The sequence below is a fragment of the Lissotriton helveticus genome, chromosome 1_2 (assembly GCF_964261635.1).
Source record: "Lissotriton helveticus chromosome 1_2, aLisHel1.1, whole genome shotgun sequence".
NCBI lineage: Eukaryota > Metazoa > Chordata > Amphibia > Caudata > Salamandridae > Lissotriton > Lissotriton helveticus.
In genome coordinates, this window is record NC_136058.1 from 286,045,809 (window position 1) to 286,070,565 (window position 24,757).

Below are 24,757 nucleotides of genomic sequence, written 5' to 3' on the forward strand. Positions count from 1 at the left end.
CACACAGAACGTCCCCCACACACACACACACACACAGAGCGTCCCCCACACACACACAGAGCGTCCCACACACACACACACACAGAGCGTCCCACACACACACACACAGAGCGTCCCGCGCCCCACACACACACAGAGCGCCCCACACACACACACACAGAGCGCCCCACACACACACAGAGCACCCCACACACACACACACACACACAGAGCACCCCACACACACACACAGAACGCCCCCCACACACACACACACAGAGCGCCCCCCCACACACACAGAGCGCCCCCACACACACACACACACAGAGCGCCCCCCACACACACAGAACGTCCCCCACACACACAGAACGTCCCCCACACACACACACACACACACACACACAGAGCATCCCCCACACACACACAGAGCGTCCCACACACACACACACACAGAGCGTCCCACACACACACACAGAGCGTCCCACACATACACACACAGAGCGTCCCACACATACACACACAGAGCGTCCCACACACACACACAGAGCGTCCCACACACACACAGAACGTCCCACACACACAGAACGTCCCCCACACACACACACACACACACAGAGCGTCCCCCACACACACACAGAGCGTCCCACACACACACACACACACACACACACAGAGCGTCCCACACACACACACACAGAGCGCCCCACACACACACACACAGAGCGCCCCACACACACACACACAGAGCACCCCACACACACACACAGAGCACCCCCCCCACACACACACAGAGCGCCCCCCCACACACACAGAGCGCCCCCACACACACACACACACACAGAGCGCCCCCCACACACACAGAGCGCCCGCCACACACACAGCGCCCCCCCACACACACACAGCGCCCCCCCCCCACACACACAGCGCCCCCCCCCCACACACACACAGCGCCCCCCCCACACACACACAGCGCCCCCCCCCACACACACACAGCGCCCCCCCCACACACACACAGCGCCCCCCACACACACACAGCGCCCCGCCCCCCACACACACACAGCGCCCCGCCCCCCACACACACACAGCGCCCCGCCCCCCACACACACACAGCGCCCCGTGCCCCCACACACACAGAGCGCCCCCACACACACAGAGCGCCCCCACACACACAGAGCGCCCCCACACACACAGAGCGCCCCCACACAGACACAGAGCGCCCCCACACACACAGAGCGCCCCCCACACACACAGAGCGCCCCCCACACACACAGAGCGCCCCCCACACACACAGAGCGCCCCCACACACACAGAGCGCCCCCCACACACACAGAGCGCCCCCCACACACACAGAGCGCCCCCCCACACACACAGAGCGCCCCCCACACACACAGAGCGCCCCCCCACACACACAGAGCGCCCCCCACACACACAGAGCGCCCCCACACACACACAGAGCGCCCCCACACACACACAGAGCGCCCCCACACACACACAGAGCGCCCCCACACACACACAGAGCGCCCCCACACACACACAGAGCGCCCCCACACACACACAGAGCCCCCCCACACACACACAGAGCCCCCCACACACACAGAGCCCCCACACACACAGAGCCCCCCCACACACACACAGAGCCCCCCCACACACACACAGAGCCCCCCCCACACACACACAGAGCCCCCCCACACACACACAGAGCCCCCCCCACACACACACAGAGCCCCCCCACACACACACAGAGCCCCCCACACACACACAGAGCCCCCCCACACACACACAGAGCCCCCCCACACACACACAGAGCCCCCCCACACACACACAGAGCCCCCCCACACACACACAGAGCCCCCCCACACACACACACAGAGCCCCCCCACACACACACACAGAGCCCCCCCACACACACACACAGAGCCCCCCCACACACACACAGAGCCCCCCACACACACACAGAGCCCCCCCACACACACACAGAGCCCCCCCACACACACAGAGCCCCCCCCACACACACAGAGCCCCCCCCACACACACAGAGCCCCCCCCCACACACACAGAGCCCCCCCACACACACACAGAGCCCCCCCACACACACACAGAGCCCCCCCACACACACACAGAGCCCCCCCACACACACTCAGAGCCCCCCCAGACACACTCCGAGCCCCCCCAGACACACTCCGAGCCCCCCCAGACACACTCCGAGCCCCCCCAGACACACTCCGAGCCCCCCCAGACACACTCCGAGCCCCCCCAGAGACACTCCGAGCCCCCCAGACACACTCCGAGCCCCCCAGACACACTCCGAGCCCCCCAGACACACTCCGAGCCCCCCAGACACACTCCGAGCCCCCCAGACACACTCCGAGCCCCCCAGACACACTCCGAGCCCCCCAGACACACCCAGAGCCCCCCAGACACACCCAGAGCCCCCCAGACACACCCAGAGCCCCCCAGACACACCCAGAGCCCCCCCAGACACACCCAGAGCCCCCCCAGACACACCCAGAGCCCCCCCAGACACACCCAGAGCCCACCCAGAGCCCACCCAGAGCCCACCCAGAGCCCCCCAGAGCCCACCCAGAGCCCCCCAGACACACCCAGAGCCCCCCAGACACACCCAGAGCCCCCCAGACACACCCAGAGCCCCCCAGACTCTCAGAGCGCCCCCCCACACTCTCAGAGCGCCCCCCACACACTCTCAGAGCGCCCCCCACACACTCTCAGAGCGGCCCCCACACACTCTCAGAGCGGCCCCCACACACTCTCAGAGGGCCCCCACACACTCTCAGAGCGCCCCCACACACTCTCAGAGCGCCCCCACACACTCTCAGAGCGCCCCCACACACTCTCAGAGCGCCCCCACACACTCTCAGAGCGCCCCCACACACTCTGAGCGCCCCCAGACACTCTCAGAGCCCCCCAGACACTCTCAGAGCCCCCCAGACACTCTCAGAGCCCCCCAGAAACACTTTTTAAAGCCATGCACAGTGCTGCATTCATGCTCCAGCTGTTTCAGGCGGTTCACCTGTGCCTTTCACATCAGAAGTAGTCCCGGAACCCGCTTCCCTGTTCAGGCTGACCATATTCTGAAGCGTTGATTTAAACAAGTTTTCGAAGTAGAGGCATACATATATGAGGGAATGTTTCAGATATGCAGCTACTTCTGAAAGACAGATAGGGCATGGGCACAGGCTGGGTCAGTCACCGGGCAGGCTCAATCTAACATGAGGCCGGGTTCTACCCCAGCCCTACAATTGGCTGCCCTGAAGCCTTCCAATTTGTTTCAGTAGAACCCCCAGGTTCCATGATAAGTTCTCACAGCTCCCTATCTTTACAAAGATGAGTCGCGTGAAGAAGGTAGCATAGGGGGTGAAACGCTTGCTGCACAGATGCATCTATCTCATGTAAACTAAAGGTTATAAGGAGTAGTTTCTGTCCTGTAGCTCCAGTTCTGTAGTAGGGGTATCTCTGTTATAGTCATAATCTAGTGAATAGTCCCGCCCATGTGCGTGGACCCCGGCAATCAAAAATAATCTCTTAAGTTGTCAGAAAATTGCAGAACTGCAAAGACACTTAAGAGAAAATTTAAAGACAAATAATGCAGCCTATATCCACAGGCTACACTGTCCAGTACTTCAACTAGAAAATTCCACCAAAATTCCACAAACAGCAAAGCCTGTCCAGATTTCCCTTGCTTTAACAGCAAACACCCTCAGAAATGATACAGAGGAAGGCATGGACAGACAAGCCCCATAGGCTGCCATTATGTGGCTTAAATAGGATACTGTGCCTTTAAGAGAACTTTCCAGAACTTCTCCCAGTATCCCAGAATGCATAGCAGGTCCCTCTCACTTTCAGTTCTTTTTGAAGGCGTAACACGCCAGACCGGTCGCATTCCTCAACTGAACTCTCTCCACCGGGGAGGCGGGAGGGCGCTTATGACTATAACAGAGATACCCCTACTACAGAACTGGAGCTACAGGACAGAAACTACTCCTTCTGTCGTAGGGGATCTCTGTGTATAGTCATAATCTAGTGAACAGAATGGCAAGCCAATCCCCACACCAAAGCGGCGGTGGAGAAAGAAGGGTTAACGCCACTATTGTGCGAACAGATTTCGCAGCGAAGCCTGCCCAACCTGAGCGTCTGCCCCGGCATCAGCGTCGAGCCAGCAATGCTTAGCAAAGGTATGAACCGACTTCCAAGTGGCCGCCTTGCAGATTTCTGCAATCGGAACATTACGGAGCAAAGCTGTCGTGGCAGCTTTGCCCCTGGTGGAATGAGCCTTAGGCTTACCTCCTAAGGTCTTATTAGCTTTTTGGTAACATAACTGTACACAGGACACAATCCACCTAGAGATAGACTGCTTAGAGGTCGCAAGACCAGTCCTGACAGATCCATAATTGATAAACAATTGGTCAGAACTACGAATATCTTTGGTCTTATCCAGATAAAATTTCAAGACCCTCCTAACATCCAGGGAATGTAACGCCCTTTCCGCTGGAGATGAAGGATTCTGAAAAAACGTAGGCAAAGTTATGGTCTGGTTGACATGAAAATCAGAAATAACCTTGGGAAGAAATTTAGGGTGAGTACGCATAACAACCTTAGCAGCATGAAATACAGTATAAGGTTCTTGGCAACACAACGCCTGAATTTCACTCACTCACCCTGCGGGCCGATGTAATGGCCACGAGGAACGCCTCCTTCCAGGACAGGTGCTGCAACGAAGCCTTATGAATAGGTTCAAAAGGCTCCTTCATCAACCTGGACAGCACCACATTCAGTTCCCATGAAGGCGAAGGAAGCCTGACAGGAGGGAACACTTTCTTCAACCCTTCCAAGAAATCTTTGATCACAGGGATCTGGACGAAGGAAGTCTGCGAAGGGCATTTCCTGTAGGCAGTCAAAGCAGCAAGATGAACCTTAATAGAATGGACATTAAGGCCAGACTGCGCCAACTGTAGAAGATAAGGAAGGATGACATCTTCCTTACAAGTCGTCGGATCATAGTTCTTAGACCTGCACCAGATACAAAATCTCTTCCACTTATAAGCATAGGAAGTCCTAGTGGAAGGTCTCTTAGACTCCTTCAGTATGTCCATACAATCTGCAGGGAGATTCAGATGACCATATTGCACTAACTCAGGAGCCATGCAGCCAAACTCAAAGACGAGAGGTTGGGGTGCAACATCAGCCCCCCGAACTTCCTGAGAAGGTCCGGCCTGCACGGCAGCCGAATGTGAGGAAGGAGAGACCGGTGAAGCAGGTCCGTGAACCACCACTGTCTGGGCCATTCCGGGGCAATCAGTATCATCCGCGCCCTGGACTGGGACAGCCTGATGAGTACCGCCGGAATCAGGGGAATGGGTGGAAAAGCGTACAGAAAGCTGTTCGACCAGTCGATCCATAACGCGTTCCCCAGCGTCCCCGGCTGGTAGTACCGGGAGGCGAAGCCTCGGCATTTGCTGTTTTCGGCGGTGGCGAACAGATCTACGTCTGGAGTCCCCCACCTTGCGAAGACTTCTCCTAGTACTTAGTCGTTTATGACCCATTCGTGGTTTTCCTGAATCAGTCTGCTCAGTGCGTCTGCCTGAACATTCTGCACACCTGGCAGATGGGTAGCCGTTATCGTCAGTCCTCGAGCCAGAAGCCAACGCCAGATCGCCTGCGCCTCCTGCGACAGGGTGCGTGACCTCGATCCTCCCTGCTTGTTGAGGTAATACATCGTGGTCGTATTGTCCGTTTGCACAAGTAGAGAGTCGGTCCGGAAGGACGGGTGAAAAGCCTTCAGCGCCAAGTGAACAGCTGAGTTGCAGGAAATAGATGTGGTACATGGACTCCGTCGGGGACCACGTCCCTTGAATCTGTAAGTCTCCTGAATGCGCTCCCCAGCCCTGGAGAGAAGCATCCGTCATGATACCCTGAGTAGGAATGTCCTTGTGGAGGGGAACCCCTCTGAGGAGATTCTCCGCTGAACACCACCACTTCAGAGACTGAAGAGCATGCAGAGATAGACTTATCTTGTCGTCCCAAGATCCTCTCCTCTGATCCCACTGATCCTCCAAGCACTCCTGCAACGGTCTCATGTGCAGCCGTGCATGTGGCGTCAGGAAGATACAGGAGGCCATCGATCCCAGTAGAGAAGACACCGTCCTCACTGTCGTGGATGGAGCAGTCATGAGATCCCGAGCCTTCCGAAGCAGTGATAATCGTCGCTCCTCCGAAGGAGACACGCTTGCTGACAGCGTATCGATGGACGCTCCCAAGTACTGAATGCACTGGACTGGAGTCGGAACCGACTTGGACATGTTGATGTGCAACACCAGCTTGTTCAAGAGAACGCATGTCTTCTGAAAGTGTGCTTGCGCTTCCGCGAAGGAGGATGCCTTGATCAACCAGTCGTCCAGGTACGGGTACACAAACACCTTGTTCTTCCTTAGGTGTGCTGCCACTACCGCCATGCACTTTGAGAATGTTCTCGGCGCAGACTTCAGTCCGAATGGCAGTACTGTGTATTGATAGTGATTGGCGCCGACTTGGAACCGCAGGAACTTCCTGTGTTTGTGTGCAATGGGCACATGGAAGTAAGCATCCTGAAGGTCGATGGCACACAGCCAGTCTCCCCGTTGCAGCTGAGGATAAATCTGATGCAACGACAGCATGCGAAACTTTTCTCTGCGAATCCACTTGTTTGCCTGTCGCAAATCCAGAATGGGCCTGAACTCGTTCTTGTCCTTTTTCGAACCAGAAAGAACCAGGAGTACAGACCTCTTCCTCTCTGAGACAGAGATACGACTTCGATCGCCCTTTTCCTTAACAGGATATCGGCCTCCGCCTGGAGCTCGCGCAGCTGATACTGCGAGCCGACCGGAGGAATCGATGGAGGAGGGCTGATGAACCGAAGACTGTATCCATTGCAAACAATATTCAGCACCCACTTGTCCTGAGTAATTTTTCTCCACTCTGCCAGAAAAGATTGAATGCTTCCCCCCACCGGAGCGGGTAACAGTTGTCGGGGAAGTAAGTGCTCAGGGCCTAGACCCGGCCTGGCCCTTAGTCGCTGGTGCCGACTGATGGCCGCCTCTGCCCCTCTGGCGTTTCTGGAAAGGTCTTCTGAACTGCTGCTGCTGTTGTTGCTGCTGTTGTCCAGCAGACTGGCCACGCCCTCTACCTTGACCACCGAACCGGCGTTGGAACGGACGGTGCGTCTTCTTGGTCTCCTTGGGTTTCTCCAAACCCACCGCTGTGAGCGTTTCAGCCTCCGCCTTCATGCGGGCCATTTCATCATCAGCGTGCTTCCCGAACAGGGTTTCGCCAGAGAATGGTAGATTGGCAACCCTCTGCTGAGCGTCCGGTTTCAGAGACGTAAGGCGGAGCCATGCATGCCGTCTCTGGTTTATTCCATGGCAGAAACCATGCGCCGCCAGAAGAGAAGAGTCGGCTGCAGCGCTGATGACTTGATTCGCCACCAACATTCCTTCGTTAAGCACCTCCTGGAAGTCTTCCCGCTTGTCCCGCGGAAGGAGCTCCACGAATTGTTGAAGGGATTCCCAGAGGGCCCTGTCATACCGACCCAACAAGGCAGTGGCACTAGCTGCCTTCATTGAGGTCGCCGAGGTCCCACAAACTCTCCTCCCAGATGAATCCAACCACCTAGATTCCTTATCTGGCGGAACGGTGGAGGAAGGCGTGGTGGCATGCTGTTTGCACGCCGCCGTCACAATCACTGAGTCTGGAGGGGGCTCCAGCCTTAGAAAGGCCGGGTCCGAGTCCGGAGCCCGGTACTTCTTCTGCAGTCTGGAAGGAGCCGCCTTCGTCACCGCTGGAGTGAGGAAAAGATCCAGGGCCGGTTCTTCCAGGCCCGGCACCAGTGGTAGCAACGGCCGAGAGATGCTTCTGATGGAGCGTCTCGAAGATGACCGAAGTCTTCGGGGTGGGCACCGTCAAAGTAATGCCCAATTTCGCCGCACCCCGCAACAGCACGTCCTGGAAGGACACCAGATCGTCGACCGGTGAAACCCTCGTGTCCGGCGAATCTGACAAGGTCGGGGAGTAGTCCCTGGTCCCAGACGACCTGGTCCGTGATTGAGACCTGTGTCTCCTGTGGCGCCGCCTAGATCGCGTGGAAGACCTGTGACGCGAACGTTCCCTTCTCCTGGAGCGGGAGCGCGACCTCCCAGCACGTGGGCGCTCCACCGGTTTCCGTGGAGGCGTCTTCCGTGGCCTCTCCTGGGGCTTCGGGGTAGGCGTACCCTTAGGAGGTGTCGGAAGCAGAGGCAGCGACACCGACCTCGGTGGTCTATGAGGAGGGACCGGCGGTGGAGGCTGCCCCGCAGGAGACGGCGGAGGCACGGAGGGGAGCGGCGGCTTAGCCGGAGGAGCCTCCTTCGGTAGAGGAGGAGGGGCCATAGGCCTTGGCGGTGTATATACCACAGAGTACACCGTGCCCGATGACTTCTTCGAGGGAGGGGCCTGTGATCCAGATCCTCCAGAGCGTGAGCGACGCCTCCGACGTCCTTCGCCAGATCCAGCGTGACTTTTGGCACCAGAATCCCTCCTGCGCCTCTTAGAGGAGGTTGAGATCCTTGGTGATGCTGATCTCTTCCTGCTCGACGTCGAGCGTCGTTTTTCAGGCGTGGAGCGGCGATCCCTCGACTCTGGCGTCGAACGCCGTCTCCGACGTAGAGTGTTTCTTCCTCGACGACGATCGTCGCCCCCTCGACGACGAGCGGTCAGACCTCGACGACGAGCGTTGACTCTTTCTCCTCGATGACCGCTTCCTCACGGTCCTCGACGCCGAGGATCCCCTCGACGTCGAACTGGTCGACGGCGACCGGCGGTGTCGCTTCGACGGCGAGCGCCGGTGTCTTCGGCGACGGCGATGCCTCGACTTCGACGACGCCGCCGGCGGTGACTTCGACGGCGGCCTAGCCAGGCCTCTCGACGTCGATCTCCCACGCTGTCTCGACCCGGAGCCCCGGGGAGAAGGGGAACACACCGTCGTCATCCCTCTCGACGTCGTCGTCGATGCCATCGACGTCGATGGAGACCAGGACCTTTTGCTGGTCTTCCTGCCTCTGGGGAGCCCCCCAGAGGCCTCAGCAGGGGCAGAGGGAGCCTTCCCAGCCTGCCCAGACCCACCTGCAGACGTCTCTCTTCCAGGCCTTGGAGCCTAATCTTCTGCCTTTCCCTCAGGGTCCTTGTAGAAAAGGCCTGGCAGATGTCACAATCTTCAGGGACATGTTCAACAGGAAGGCAAAGAATGCAGACGTCGTGTGGATCAGTCTTGGCCATCTTCCTTCCACATGCTGGGCACTTGTCGAATAAAGCAGGCATTTTAGATCCTTAAAAGCCTGAACAAACACATAGAAGTGAAAAGGCAACACCAAGAATCAAATGAGAACACTTTTCAATCCAAAAAGTGCAAAAAATATCCAATAAACCCTTGAAAAAGGGGGAGCTCAATGCACAGGGTGCTGTAAGCAGGAGCCGGAAAAAAGAACTGAAAGTGAGAGGGACCTGCTATGCATTCTGGGATACTGGGAAAAGTTCTGGAAACTTCTCTTAAAGGCACAGTATCCTATTTAAGCCACATAATGGCAGCCTATGGGGCTTGTCTGTCCATGCCTTCCTCTGTATCATTTCTGAGGGTGTTTGCTGTTAAAGCAAGGGAAATCTGGACAGGCTTTGCTGTTTGTGGAATTTTGGTGGAATTTTCTAGTTGAAGTACTGGACAGTGTAGCCTGTGGATATAGGCTGCATTATTTGTCTTTAAATTTTCTCTTAAGTGTCTTTGCAGTTCTGCAATTTTCTGACAACTTAAGAGATTATTTTTGATTGTCCACGCACATGGGCGGGACTATTCACTAGATTATGACTATACAAAGAGATCCCCTACTACAGAATTCTATCTATCGGGTCGACGCAGAGTTGCATTGTCTCAATGGTGTTATACAAATAGCATTACATTGGGTAATACTATCTGTTGTTAAACGTTGTGGGAAAAGGCAAAGAACGCGAGTTAGCATCCTCTACAGAAAAACACAAACCATTGTGCTAATGTCCAATGTGAGAATTGTGAGAAGTTGGCCTGATATATAATGTTCACTATTCTAGTGAGCACTTTGTATCAGTCCAAACAACCCTTATTGATGATTGGTTGTAAGTCAACCTTATAGACCAGCTATCCTAGTAGCATGGATACGAGCAGTCTAAGGCTAAGACTCTAGAGGGCGTGTTAAGCCAGCTGTTTTACCATCACATTACCCCTTGAACACCAAGTGAAAGGACACCACACAAGTTGTTATCAAAAATAAAGTATATTTATTTATAACAGAACTACCCTGGCTCTTTATGAGACAATGAGCTAAGCACACAACAAAACTCTTAAAGAATTACTGAAAGTCGCACAATTTACACAAATGCCCGAGGGGCACGAAAAACGATATACACAAGAAGTGGAAAGCGAAGTTACTAGCAGGTAAGTAATACTTTTCTAGACTGTAGAAACGCTAGGCCTACAATGCTGAACCCTTGGATTAGAAGCAGGAGGCCCAGGGACGCCGTGTGCAGAGTGGGAACTCTCACGCGTAATGCGGGAACAAGTCTATTGATACTAGCAATTGCAAAGTTACTGTTCTCGGGCGAATCTGACTAGGTGGGTCGAAAACAAGGGTGGATCCGAACATTTAGGGTGTTGGACTATGCTGGAGCACCGGAGTACTCAGTTTACCTAGCCATGGGGCTGCGGCTGCATAAGGTTCAAGTTGCGTCGGAAAGCCTCGTTGAAGATCCAGGAGCCTGAAGAAAGAAGTTGCTGGCAGGCGGCCAGTGAAGAAGTTCGTGGTGATCCAAGCCTGGATCAGGGAAGAAGAAAACCTGTAAGCAGAGGGGACCAAGTTCTGAATCACTAGCCAGTGATTTAGGTGGGCACCAGGATGGCACCGGACGAAGTCACCTCGACCAGGTGAATGGGCGCTGCTGGGCTCTGCAGTCTCTCGGACCAGGAGGCGTTGTCGGCGACCAGGATGGAGGTGCGAGCTGTCCCACGAAGGTCTCTGCTGTCGACGTTGCTGGACCCAGGATTGGGGCAACAAGTCTTGGCAAATGCAAGCCCACGCGGTGGACTTAAAATGGAGTCTGGAGTGGACCAGGAGGGTCCAGGGTGCTCCTCTTTTGGAGGGGAGCAAGGGCTAGTCTGGAGCAACCAAACCAGCGGTGTTTGTCATCGTGGAGCGTCGTAAGAGGGCCACTAGCCAACGGGCAAGTGACCTGGACAACGCGGTGAGCAGCAAAGAGCAGAAGGGCCCCACGCAGATCTCGTGGATGCAGGGGGGCTGAACTTCGGTGCTGGAGCTGCTCAGGGTCGGGGCTTCTCTTACCCCAAAGCACTCAGTCGAGGGTCACTCGGTGGTCGTGCTGGACAAGCGTCGTGCAGTCTTCAAAGATGGCCGGTCCCTCGAGGTCTCGTCACACCCACGGATCACAGCTGGGCTGATGATGCAGGTTGAGGTCAGAGGTGCCAGGAAAGCCGGTTCTCGTCGTGCTGGGCAGTCTTGATCCGGAGGAGAGACTTTACAGCAGACCGCGATGCTTGGTTGGTGCCTGCTGCTGCAGGGTGACTACTCCTTAGTCACAAGGGAGAAATCTTGAGAAGAGTCTTGAGGTCCTTTCGTGGAAATTTGGTTCAGGATTCAAAGATGATCTAATCTGAAACGGGGCCAGTTCCTACCTTTATCCTGCAAAAAGGGGCTGGCACGCGACTAAGTCCTGCCCTATGGGTGGGACTAGGAGGGGGGTGGTTACACCCCTCTCCTTTGGTGGGCTTTCCCCAGATCAGGGGCTGGAGTGCCCCTGGAACTGGTTCCAGCCGGCCTATGCACAGTGAGCACCGGGGTGCCACTTGCAGTCACCTTCCTCTAAAGCCCTGCCTACCTAGGATACACACAATCCTGTCTGGGACGGTGCTGGCACCGCCCCTGGCAGGAAACCCTTTGTCCTTGCCTCCTGTGCTGGGAGGACTCCCAGCAGCAAGAGGGCAGACTTGTGTCTCGGTGGCAGCATCCATCTTGTGGAGCTGAGGCGATGTCTGACTTTAACCGGGGTTACAGGTTACATACATGTCGTGTCCCTCTAGAAGGGTGGAATGCTAACCCCGTCGCCAGAATTGGCGAGGGGTTAGTATTCCAATTCGTATGACACCTTACTCGACATGTTTTGATAAAGCGATACCAGAGTTGGCATTTAACCGCAAGGATTATAATGCACTTGAGTATATGGTATGCGTTATCATGGAACAGCTATTAGGACTTGTTTCCGCAAGCTGCAAACGGGCTCAGCTCATGCCAGAGCACCATTTCACATTATTCCAAGCACTCTCCCTTCAGGATTGTTAAGGCCTGCCATAGGAGTGACTGATAGGAATACATGTGTCCATTTTAGGGTTAGATATAGGTATACTATATCTAAAGCAAAGGGTGATTACACCACCTTGCCCCAGCTGTCGTGCAGCCAGCGGTGTCAGATTTGGATGGCCAGCCAGGGGTGGCATAATACATGCTGCAGCCCCTGGTAGGCCCTGGGTACACCTATGCCCTGGGCACCTAAGGTACACTGTACAGGGACTGATAAGGTGACTCAGTATCCAATTAGATATGTACCTAAGGTACATGGAATCCATTTTACAGAGAGAGCAGTAGGCCTGGGGTCCTGAATAGCAGGGCCCCAGGTCAACAAAGTCAGAAAACCAGCAAAACACCAGGCAAAAAGTTGGGGGCAACCATAGTCCGGGATCTACCTTCCTACAAGAGTCACAGCTGTAATTCAAGAACGAAGTTCAGCCTCTTGTTTAAAAAAGCTATGTTATGGCGGGAATGGGTATATCAACCATTTGTCAAAGTATAGCACACTTTACCGGTTTGCTACTCTTTGGTGGATATACAACCGAGACGTGGCAATCGAAACAGACTATTTTTTTATTTGAAGAAGCCATTGGCCGAAAGGGCACACCCAGACTCGCGCACAAATCACACGCACATACGTGCTCACACTCTCTCTCTCAGCAAAGACTCCGGTGTCTTCGCTGCAAAAAGAGCCTCCGAGCACAGAGTTAAACCAACATGAGTAGTGAAAACACATGTTCCCAACACAGCCTCAGCAGATACCCCAACTCTCAATTACCCTCTGTAACCAGCTGTTATTATACTGCAAGGGGTGTAAAATGTGGGTGCCTGTTTGCGCATTCGGTGTAATGTCTTGGGAAGCAGTAGGAAGGCGTTTATTGCCAATTCCTTGGAATAACTTGCCCTCTCGGACTCTCGCAACGAAGACTGCTTTACCTCCTCCGTGTCGCCACAGCACCTGTTGCACCGGAAACGCCTCATACGACCGCTGCTACCCACAATCACCTGTCACACAAATACTTAGCAGTGTCCCGAACTGTGCGGTTTTCCACCAAGAAACAAACAAGGGAGGAACTCATCTCTCCACTGTGAGAAGTTGGCCTGGTATATGATGATCACTATTCTAGTGATCACCTTGCACCAGTCCAAACAACCCTTATGGTGATGGTTGTAAGTCAACCTTATAGACCAGCTATCCTAGTGGTAGCGTGGACAGAACAATCTTAGGCTAAAAGACTCTGGAGGGCGTGTAAAGCCAGCTGTTTTACCATATGTAACCCCTTGAATATCAAATGAAAGGACACCACACAGGATATATATAAAATATATATGTATTTATTTACTAACATACTCCTCTGAACTCTTTATGAGAACAGAGCACATAACAAGATACTTAGTCAGAATACGTTAAGTTGCACAATTTACGGTTAGGCCCTAGGGGCGAAGCAAACCATATATTAATAAAGTGGTATAAGTACCACGTCACGAGAAAAGGAAAAGCCTAGGGAATCACTGGGGCTACACTACCTGAACCTTAGTTTTGAAGTAGGAGGCCCACAGGCGGCGCGTGCAGTGTCTTTACAAAGTCAATGGGAACTTAGAAGTTAGATTTAGAAGGATTTAGGACACTTCCGGTTTAGCTAGGAGGAAACAAAAAACCTAGACACTTAGATAGTCAATACCCTTGGGAGCACCGAAGTACTCGCGTTACCTCACCCACGGACGGCGGGAGCATAGGTGTGAAGATGTGTCTGGTTTTGCCGTTGAGTCCTATGGAGCCTTTGAAGAAAGATGCTACAGGCGACCAGGAGGAAGATGTCCGGGGGGATCCAAGGGTGGATCGAAGATGAAGAGGACCTGAAAGCAGAGGGGACAGAGTCTGAGTCACTAGCCAGTGACCGGGTGGAACCAGGAAGGAACCAGACGACGTCGAGGAGCAATCAGGTGCTGTCTTGAAGATTGTCTCTTCAGCCACGCAGAGCAAGAGGCGTCAACGACGACCAGGTGCTGGAGAGGAGCTGTCCCACGAAGGTTCTCGAAGATGGAGCGGTCGACTTCCGGATTGGAGTCAACGAGCCTTGGCAAAGGCAACCCACGCAGGATTCAAAGAAGGCTTCTGGTGCAGATCGGCAAGGTCTGAGGTGACTCACCTTTACAGGGAGGCAAAGGCCAGTCTGGAGCAACCAGACCAGCGATGTGATTCAAAAGGATTGTCGCCACAGAGGCTACCAGCCAACGGGCCAGCAACCGGACAACGCATCGAGCAGAACACAAGCAGAAGGGCCCCACGCAGAACTCGTGGAGTGTGGAGGGCTGATCTTCGGTGCAGGTGGAGCTCGGGTTCGGGGTTTCTCAGTCCCCATTGCACAGCTTCGAGGATGCCTCAGGAGCTGCACAGTTAGCAAGTTGCAGGCTTTCCAAGATGTTCGGTCCCACGTGTCTCGTCGCCTCCACGGATCTCAGTTATGCTGCAGTCGTGAAGAGAGGGTCAGAGGTCTGGAGGTCTGGGTCTTGTCAGGCTCTGTGCTCGGGTTCCGGCGGGAACGTCGACAAAGCAATCAGTTGATTTGCTGGATGGTGCCTGGTTGCCCAGGGTGGTCACTCCTTGGCCACAAGGGAGATTCTTCAGTCTTCAGCGTCAGCAGAATGTCGAAAGTCCAGAGTTTCGTGTCAAGTTTCGGTTCAGGATTAATGTAAAGTCTCAGGACACCGCTCCTACCTTTATACAACTAAAAGGGGCTGGATTACTTTCTAGGTCCCTCCTATGGGTGGGACCAGGAAGGGGGGTGGTTACACCCCCTTTCCTTTGTCCAGTTTCGTGCCAGAGCTGGGGCTGGAGTGCCCCAGCAACTGGTTTGAACTGGGGTATGCATGGAGCACCTGGTGTACCACAGGCAGTGTCTCAATCTATTCAGCCCTCCCTGTCCCAATACACAAAGTCCTGTCTGGGGTGGTGCTCGCACCTCTCCAGGCAGGAAACCTATTGTCCAAACCTCCGTGACTGGAAGGACTCCCAGCAGCAGGAGGTCAGACTTGTGTCGGTGGCAGCAGCGTCCATTTTGTGACGCTGAGGCTCTGGTTAACTTTAACCGGGATAGTCAGCAACATGTCTTCTCCCTCTAGAAGGGTGGAATGCTACCCCGGTCGCCAGAATTGGCGAGGGGGTAGTATTTCAAAGCGTATGACACCTTACACGACATGTTTGGATAAAGCCAAACCAAAGTTAGCATTTAACCGCGAGGTTCATAATGCACTTAAGAGTATATGGTATGGCAATATCATGGAACAGCTAGAAGGACATGGTTCCGAAAGCTGCAGACAGGCTCAGCTCATGCTAGAGCACCATCTCACACAACCAAGCACTCTGCCTCCTGGATTGTTAAGGCCTGCCATAGGAGTGATTTATAGGTTACGTGTCTATATATAAGTAGGTATAGGAACACTATACCTAAGCAAGGGGTGATTACACGACCTTGCCCCAGCTGAGTGATCAGCCAGTTGTGTCTATTTGAGTGGCCAGCCAAGGGTGGCATAATACATGCTGCAGCCCCTGGTAGGCCTTGGATACACCTATGCCCTGAGTACCTAGGGTACACTTCTACAGGGGCTGACAAGGTGAACCACTTCCCAATTGTGTATGTACCTAGAGTACACGGTGTACATTTAGAGAGTGCATCTGGGCTGTGGGACTGATTAGCAGGCCCACAGCCACATCTAAGTCGAAAACCAGAGAAGCAAAAAAGTGGGGGTGACCATAGGAAGCAGACGCTACTCTCCTACATCCACAAGATACAAATGCAGGAGAACTGCAATTAATGGCAACTTATTTCTTCTTTAGAATTGAACCGTTAATAGCTTTATGTACTTAAATCAGAGTAGCAATCACTGGTCATAACTAATTGCATAGTTCATATTACTGAAATGAGACATGCCAAACCCCCAGAAGAATTAACTTCTGCATTCTGGGAGCAAAGTAATGGCTGATGATTGTGGGTCTGTTCCAAGTGGAGGGTCAGAAGATTTCACAAAGATGTACTCCTTTGTACAGTGTTGGTTAGAACATACTTCTTGTGGAGTGAGCAGTCACTTTCACTGATAGTTTCCTTTTCTGTAGCAAAAAGTAATGACAGATTCACCTTGCTATGCCTTGCTTTGTAAAGACCATTACACAATGGGATAACCCAAAAGACCGTAGGACCTGGGTACAGTTTAGCAAAAGCAACAAAATTGTCCAGACGAGAATAAAATTTAGAAAAATAAACAAATTCTAAGAAGAAACAAAAATGCTATTTATCATATAATGATTGCTCCATTGGGTGAAAAACTGCACAAGAGGTGCTTGTGACCAGTGATCATATAGATTGACCACATCTAACAATTTTGACTTGCATCTGGTCTAATTGTCAGGTATCATACCACTCCACAAACCTGTTTTAGCGCCTTGCACAAATAAATTTTGTGGAAGGGCAGCTGGCAGCCAGGATAACAACCCCGGGGGAAGAAAATCAAAGGTTTGTATAAAGTGTGAGGCTACTCAAACGAGTGTCCCAGCGCTAAGGCTGATTGCCCACTTACTCTAGAGGGATTACTGATAAACTAGACCAATCAACCAAGTTTTAAGACCACGTTTGAAGGATCCTTCATCTTCTGTAGCCCGCAGAAAGAAGGGAAGAGCATTCTGGCCAAAGGTAGCGAGAGACTAAAGGGAAGAAAAGCCCCGTTTTTTCCTTTTGCTTTTGGGAAAAACTGCCACCAAAGCATCTAAATAGCATTGGGCTCAAGACAGAGCCCTGGAGGACACTGAATATTAGAGGTTTGGGGTCAGAAGAAAAAGGCAGAATCTAGACTGACTGGCATCGGTCGGGCATGGAGGACCTAATCAAAAGCAAAGGGAGACCTCCCTCCCACCCCCAACATTCCTCCCACTCCCCCCCAAAGCCCTACATAATGGCGGAGAGAGCGTCAGCGCAGTGGACAGGCGCAGTCTGCACGCCACTGTCACAGCAATTGAAGCCCGTCTGCGCCCAGTGGCAGGAACCCTGGTCCAAATACCTTCCACAGATACATCGCCGACGAACTCCACCTGCTCAACTCTGGACACCACCAAGAATGCTGCTGCCAGGCTAAATCTAGGTCCACGGTGGCCCGCTTTGCCTGCTTGCATTGCCACTTCACCTGCCTCCACATGCCCATTCCAACCACCTACACAACCCGCCCCTCATCAATCACCAAGTTAGAACTCAAAACATGCACAACCTCTCGAATGCATACGTGTGCCTCAAAACACGCTCTCTCAGCAAGCACTGCACCGAGATTTGGGACTTCTTCAACTCCAACACACAAGACCCATTTATCGAAACCTGTCATCTGCGCCGGACATCGCCACAGACCAGGAGGCTCAATATCCACAAAGACACCATCAAGAGTACCTTTTACACTGACACAGTAGCCACTTTTATGGGACACATTCACTTCAAGAAACAGACGGACAATAAAACCACTATCAACTGCACGCTCGCTTACCAGCCCTCAGAACCTAGCATCCATTCACCTCGTGCAATGACTTCCAAAACTTCATACTCCTAGCTGATCTCAACTTTGAACCAGACGACCCTCATGATCTCTAACTCGACAGAACATCTCTCACACCTCGTTAAGCGCCCTAGCAACATAGTCGGACACAGCCTGTCCCATCTTATCGTCCAGCAATAAAGTTAAAGTTGGCCACATCACTCCAATCACAGACAGACTACTCCATCTTTCACTCCCAGATAAAAGGGCTACCAACCATCCCTACGGAGTAAAGCAACAGCCTAAACAGCTGCTGAAGAAAGTAACAGAAATGGAATCGCTCAACAGCCTCCATCTAAACTACCCATACCCCACCAAGAACCTCAGACACAAAACTAACTGGAACACCTAAAAAACCAAACCCAAAAGATCAAACAAACAAGCTGGCAGGTACAAAGCTGAACTCAGATAATCAGAGTTTGCAAATAACTCCATAAGAAATGGAGAACCACTGAAAGAAACACCCACATAGCCACACTATCATAAATGAGTAAAAGAAAAAATCAAATCTAGCTCCAACGGCAGCAGAGAACTTAGCCAGACTCAAGGAATTCACCAACCAAAACCATCACCCCTACACAAGAATTCTGCAACAACCGCTGACTTTCACCCCCCACAAAAAACACGATCGCTAAGCTCTGCAGCAGCTTCGAACCCCAGATACCCCCATTGAAATTCCCAGCCTGCTCACCTATTCAACCAAAGACTACCAACTGACAGCATGGAACCATCTATCCATCACGGGTAGAGCAGCAATAATTAAGACAGCCCCCTCAGGGGCACGCTTGGACCCCTGTCCACATCATCTTTACAACATAGGAAGAGCCACAATCAGCGCTACACTTACTTCCATCAACACCTCCCTCAAGACTAACACCTCACCAGATAGCTGGAAGCACACCGAAGTCACCACCCTCATCGAAAAAATCTCAGCCGCATTCCAAGTACTTCGCAACCATCGACCCATCTCACTGCTCCCCTTCCCAGTCAAAGTCATTGAGAAGACCATCCACAGACAATTATAACCCGCTAAAATGCCACAAACTACTGGACAACTTGCAATCAGGATTCCAAAACAACCATAGCACCAAAACAGCCCTTATCACTGCAACAGACATACACACTATCCTCTACTGTGAACACACTACCGCCATCCTCCTCGAACTCAGATGCTTTTGACACAGTCTCACCACACACATCGCCAGAGTACACACAGCTGGAACACAATAACCAGCTCTCAAATGAATAGCTTCATTCCTTTCCAGGAGAACATGAGTCAGGCTCTCACTGTTCACATCAGAACCAAAGGACCTCATCTGCGGAGTCACAAAAGAATAATCACTCAGGTTCACACTTTTCTACACATACATGCCTACTCTGGCAAACATCTGATTCCACAGAATCAACATCTCCTAAACAGATCACCCAGCTCATTTGTTCTCCTCTCAGACAACACCATGACCACCAAGACAAACTTCAAACAATGCATGACCAGAGCGGGCAATTAGATGAGAGGAAACTGCTTAAAGGTCGACAATGAAGAAACTGAAGTTCTGATCTTCAGGACTAAGAGCACACCTTGGGACACCACCTGGTGGCCTGCGATCTTGAACCCACACCCACCTCTAACCGACCATACTAAGCTACGGCCTCATCCTGGACACCAATATCACCATGAAGACCCAGGTCAACACAGTCGCCTCATGCTTACACATTCTCCACATGTCACGTAAAATATTCAAGTGGCTCCTACTGGACACCAGATGTACCATCACGCAGGCCCTAATCACACAGATTGGAATACAGCAACACACTCTACGCCTACATCCCAGTCCATCTTCACAGACTTCAAACCATCCAATAAACCAGCGCCAGACTTCCTCAAACTTCCATGCTGAACCCACCCCACACAACTCGGTGAGCAGCACTGGCTCCCCATCCAGAAGTACTGACAGTGCCAACTTCACACACCATTCAAGTCACTACATAACACAGAACCCGCATACCTCAATGACAGGCTTCACTTCCACTAATCAGCCACAGAACTTTGTTCACCATTACTCTCACTCACGAGCACACACCCCACACAGAACTGGAGGTCAACCAGTCTCCTACCAAGCTGCACATCCTGAAACAGCCGCCCCAAACACATCAGGCCTGCTCCTCAGTTCTTGAATTCTGCAAGAGACTGAAGACCTAACTATTCAATTAGTCTTCTTGTGAGGCCATTGAGACTGCTGGTATTCAGGCCAAGCCACACCACACGCCTACACTCAACTACATATCACCTGGATACAGCCACGGGTGTCAAGCAGCACTTGATAAATCCACCTTACATTACATTTTTATAATCATTGTACACATCCTGCACCCGGCTCCAGAATAGGGTCAAAGAATCAAGAACATTGAGCCTCTGCTGACAGCTCTATTGCGGCAATGGCACAGGGTTAGAGTCAGGCTGCTTATCAATTGATAGTGCTTTTGCAATTTCATAACATTGGTTGAGCTCAGGCTGCAATTGATTTCAATGCCAACATGGGCGTTGGCACCAGATCAGCCTCCCATGCCAGTACTGGTGCAGCGGTGGCAGAAACCATAGGGATAGGGGGGTTGGAGTAGAAGTCTGTACCGGAGTTGGTGCAGGCCCATTACCAATTTCCAAGGGAGCAGACACCACAGGGGTAGAACCTGCCATGGGGTGTGAAAGCACGCCAGAGGTAGCAGGAAGCCCACAATATTTGCAACATGGCCTCTCTGAAGGGTTTGATCTACCAGGCCAACAACAACTTAAGGAACGAACGCTGATTGCATCGGGACCAGCTCAGGAATTGGCTCGGTGATCGATGGAGTGAGACATCTTAATGCCTTTGTGACTTCTCAAAGAAGGCATAGTGGCAGGATGAAGCAAAGTTATGCTTCATTTTCTTATGATTATGATTGGGAGCAAGTCTGGGCCCATTACTTGGAGTGAGGTCTACACGAAGGCTGCAACTTCTTGTGCCTGGCGACATACAGCTTTGCCTCGCAGTCTTAATCCCCTTCAGGTGCCTGAGGGCGAATTTATCTAACGATTTACAGTGTGTCCTAAGCTGAGGCACCAAAGAGACCTTCTGCAGGTCAGAGTGATATCTTCTTGCTGTAGTCTAAGCACAGCTTGATCCTTTTTTGTTCAGTGGGAACAGTTTCCTAGCACACAGAAAAGTTTGGAAGTCATTGGAAAACCAACAATTCAGGAGCTGAGATCTGAATCCATATCGTAATAGCCAGAAAGAAAAGAACTGATGTCAGTTCACAGGGATTGCACTTCTGTGCGACTCCACTCATTTCTGCCTAGCATAAGCTATCTTTGCACATATGGCGTATTACAAAAATATTGCAAAGTCCAGGTATATACTAATGAGTCAATGGGGGGTACTACATCCTCGGAGGAGCATGCAAGAAAGCATCAGTGGGAGATTAGCATTAGAAGAGCATAGGTTGAGACTGCACCCAACCTTGCCCTCCTTTTCGATGCAGTCTGCCAATTTGAGTTAGTAGTACCCCATAAAGGTTTTGACCCATCAACAGCGCAAGGATTATTTTCCCACAGGTAATCTACAAACATAATGGAAATTAACCCCCCATTTCACAGTGAAAATTTGTGAAATCAGCAGGTGAACTCAAGACAATTTCACATGTAAAATTCCTGTGACCGAACATGAATATCACAATGCGGGTGAAATAAACTTCTCTGAAAAAGGACTTGAAATAAGCCTAAATTGTGCTAAGCGGTCATGTAACTTTGGTTACAAAAATATTTAAATCACAGTTTCCAGGAAGGTCATGAAAGTGCAGAGCTCTTGCTCACAGATCTTTCCATACAGCTAAAAATAAAAAATATGGGGGTGCTGACTGCTAATATGTTGCCGTCAAGATGGGGGCATGCTGGAATTCAGGTAGTACAAAAATAGTTCTAAAGTGGTTGCATGCCTATTGAAAGTTTTTTCCCCAAATTAAAAGAAAACGAGAAGTCTGTTGCACCAGAAATGCCATGTAATTTATTTTAGACCCATTTCCAAGTAATCTAATAAGGTTTTGTGATTTATTTTCTACGATACAAGTTTTTTAAAGAAAGATAAACTCCATTTTTCACCATGATTTCAGCACTAAGACAAGACTTAAATGTTCACAAATATTTTATGGCATAATCCAAGCTATAGTGGTATCTATAGGGAGTGGACGTCTCAGCATTTTCTACCCACTGGATTAAGTAGGAGTGCTTTTCAATTATGTGAATGCAAGTTTCAGTCTTTTGCCGTAAAGACTGTTCATATTGTGGATTCCTAGACTGAGGACTGTGGATGATTCAAACATGTTAATCAATGACAGCCAAAGCTGTAGACCAAGTATAGAATTTAAATGCTAGCCTATGAAAATGGAGGAGTTAATGTGAGTTTTTTTTTGTTTGTTTTTTAAAGTCTAAGAAATGTTCACTGCATTAACATCGCTACTGTATGAAGATGCATTCTTAGTTTTACTAGGATCTACAAGCGGGCCATTTTGAATCCAAGAGCATCTTAAACAATGCATAAGTATTCCAACTGATGAATTGACCTAAATCAGTGCATTTGTTAAAGATCGCTTTTGAACAGAAACATTTATTGATCTAAATCATCTAAACATTCAACCATATTCACTTACCATGCACGTCCTGGAGTTTAAGCCAATGAAAGAGTCCCGCAGAACCTGGGTCAGCTTGCTCTCCCTGAATGGTGTGTGTGATTTGTTCTGTCCCAGTGCTCTGATACATTCCTTAAAAATATTAGATTCTTATTAAATTCCATGGCGACGTAGGAAAACCAACAGTATATAATCTTCGTGCTAAATTAAAGTTGTGTACAATAGGATGAATGCCAGCCAGTACAAAGCCAGCTATTAATCTAGATTATGAGAAATGCATTCAGATAAATTACTTACTTGCATATTAAATTGTGCATCTTAGGTATCTTTGTTGAAGTCCTAAATGTCCAAGAATGGGTCTTGTGCTCACAGTGCCACCTGAAAAAAAGCTTCACCCTACTGAAGTGGCCCAAACAGAAATCAGCCCACGTTTGAATTCCATTTAAGAGAGGACCTTGTATAGGAGTTCGGCAGACTGCTCCAATTGAGCAGGACCAAGACCATTTGCATATGACTGGTTCCTGTCTGAGGTGGCATGATGGGCTGACAATGGCCAGGAATAGGGTCCCAAATATTTAACAGAGGCCGAGATTGATTCACCCATTCAATCCATCACTTTGTTTTAAATATTAGAATGACTACTTGCGCTCAGGGATCAGGAATACTTTTTTTTTCTTTATTAACACGATTTAGCTCTAGGACTTGAAATAGGTCAAACCAGGGAAGAAGGAAAGGGAGCTTTAGCCCCCGAGACAGAGCAGCAGAGCCACTATCAACCCTAGGACTGGAAGCACCATACTGGCTTTAGAAGGTCAGGAAATCACCTCTTCGAGGTTTTGTGATATAATTGACTGCCAATTATGTGCTTCATTTACATTTGATCAATTTAATAAATTAAAAAATAGCACAGGATCCGAACAAATATCCGAACAAATATCAAACTTTTTTTAAAATTGCATTTCAACATAATAGCAGCAGCATACATATATCAATTATGAACGGATACCAATTCACTGCCAGCTAGTCCCTTCAGTTAACATCTACAGCTTTTGAGTTGTTTCATGGTGTGATCACAGCATTGGTTCACAGTTCACTCGCCCCTTCCTAGTGTTCGACATATATATTTGATGGGGTGTATAGGACTGTCAATATTTGAATTTTACAATAATCTCGTTAGCATCCCTCATAGGCCTTTTGTTTGTTTTCTCCCATGTATTTGTATTTATGACGATTTAGTTAGGAAATACATTTTCTGCGGTTCCCAGATATCTTTTGGTCTAGAAGAGAGTGGGAGCAATTCCGCATAAGTGAGTGATTGACACTGCCAGAATATTAGATCTTGAATCCATTCCTTGAATTTAGGAGCTCTTCCCCTTCCCCATCTGCACAGGCAACTATGCCCCATTGCTGCCTATTTCCTATATACGGGCACTATTTCCTATATATACCCTAAAATGGCCATGACCAGTGATACCTGTAGGGGAGGTCCGATCATTTGTGCGATTGCATTAAATACCGGTGCCAGTAATTATCGGCGGACATCGGGGCATTCCCACGCCACGTGTAAGAAATCTGCTGCTTCTCTTCCAGACTATTCGCATCAGTCACTATCTTAGTTGTTGAAATTTAGAGGTAGAGGTGGTGCAGAAAGTAGCATACGCAACCTGCTATTTGCAGTTATGTTCCCCATCTACCTGCAACAGAACCCCCACTGTTTGTCTAAAAGGGTTGTTCCGAGCTCCTCCTCCCAGTGTAGGAGTGATCTCAGCTGGCACGAGTTGCGAGATGTTTGTGTGCTATGATAAATGAGGGAGGTTACATGTTGAGGAGGCTCAGATTGTAAAATCGCATGCAGAGGGGGTAGAGTCTACAGTTCCTGCCGAAACGTTGAGGTGGCGGCCCAAACACTTTTCCTGATATACATGAATAGGTCCATTGTTGTGGGTGTCATTCCAAGAAAAAATTGCTCATTTGTTCAGAACATACTGTTGTCGTATGAATCTCAATCCTGTAATTGTACTTTATTCAATACTTGTCTACATGCTAGTCATAAGTAACTTTAGGTACGGGTGATATCTAAGGGGTAGTCGGGGGAAATTTAGCATTAGCGCATCAAGTATTGCTGGCAATCTTTGCAACGC

General features: G+C 50.8%; 1 protein-coding gene across 2 annotated transcripts in view; it reads right to left on the reverse strand.

Annotated features, from left to right (window-relative positions):
* KIF2C (kinesin family member 2C) overlaps nucleotides 1–24,757 on the reverse strand; it is a 1,469,089-nt gene that overhangs the window by 313,974 nt on the left and 1,130,358 nt on the right. For both annotated transcript variants that reach the window (XM_078671750.1, XM_078671748.1), the window contains one exon: nucleotides 22,638–22,748. In XM_078671750.1, coding sequence (XP_078527876.1) covers nucleotides 22,638–22,748 — 111 coding nt within the window. The remainder of the gene's footprint in view (nucleotides 1–22,637; nucleotides 22,749–24,757) is intronic.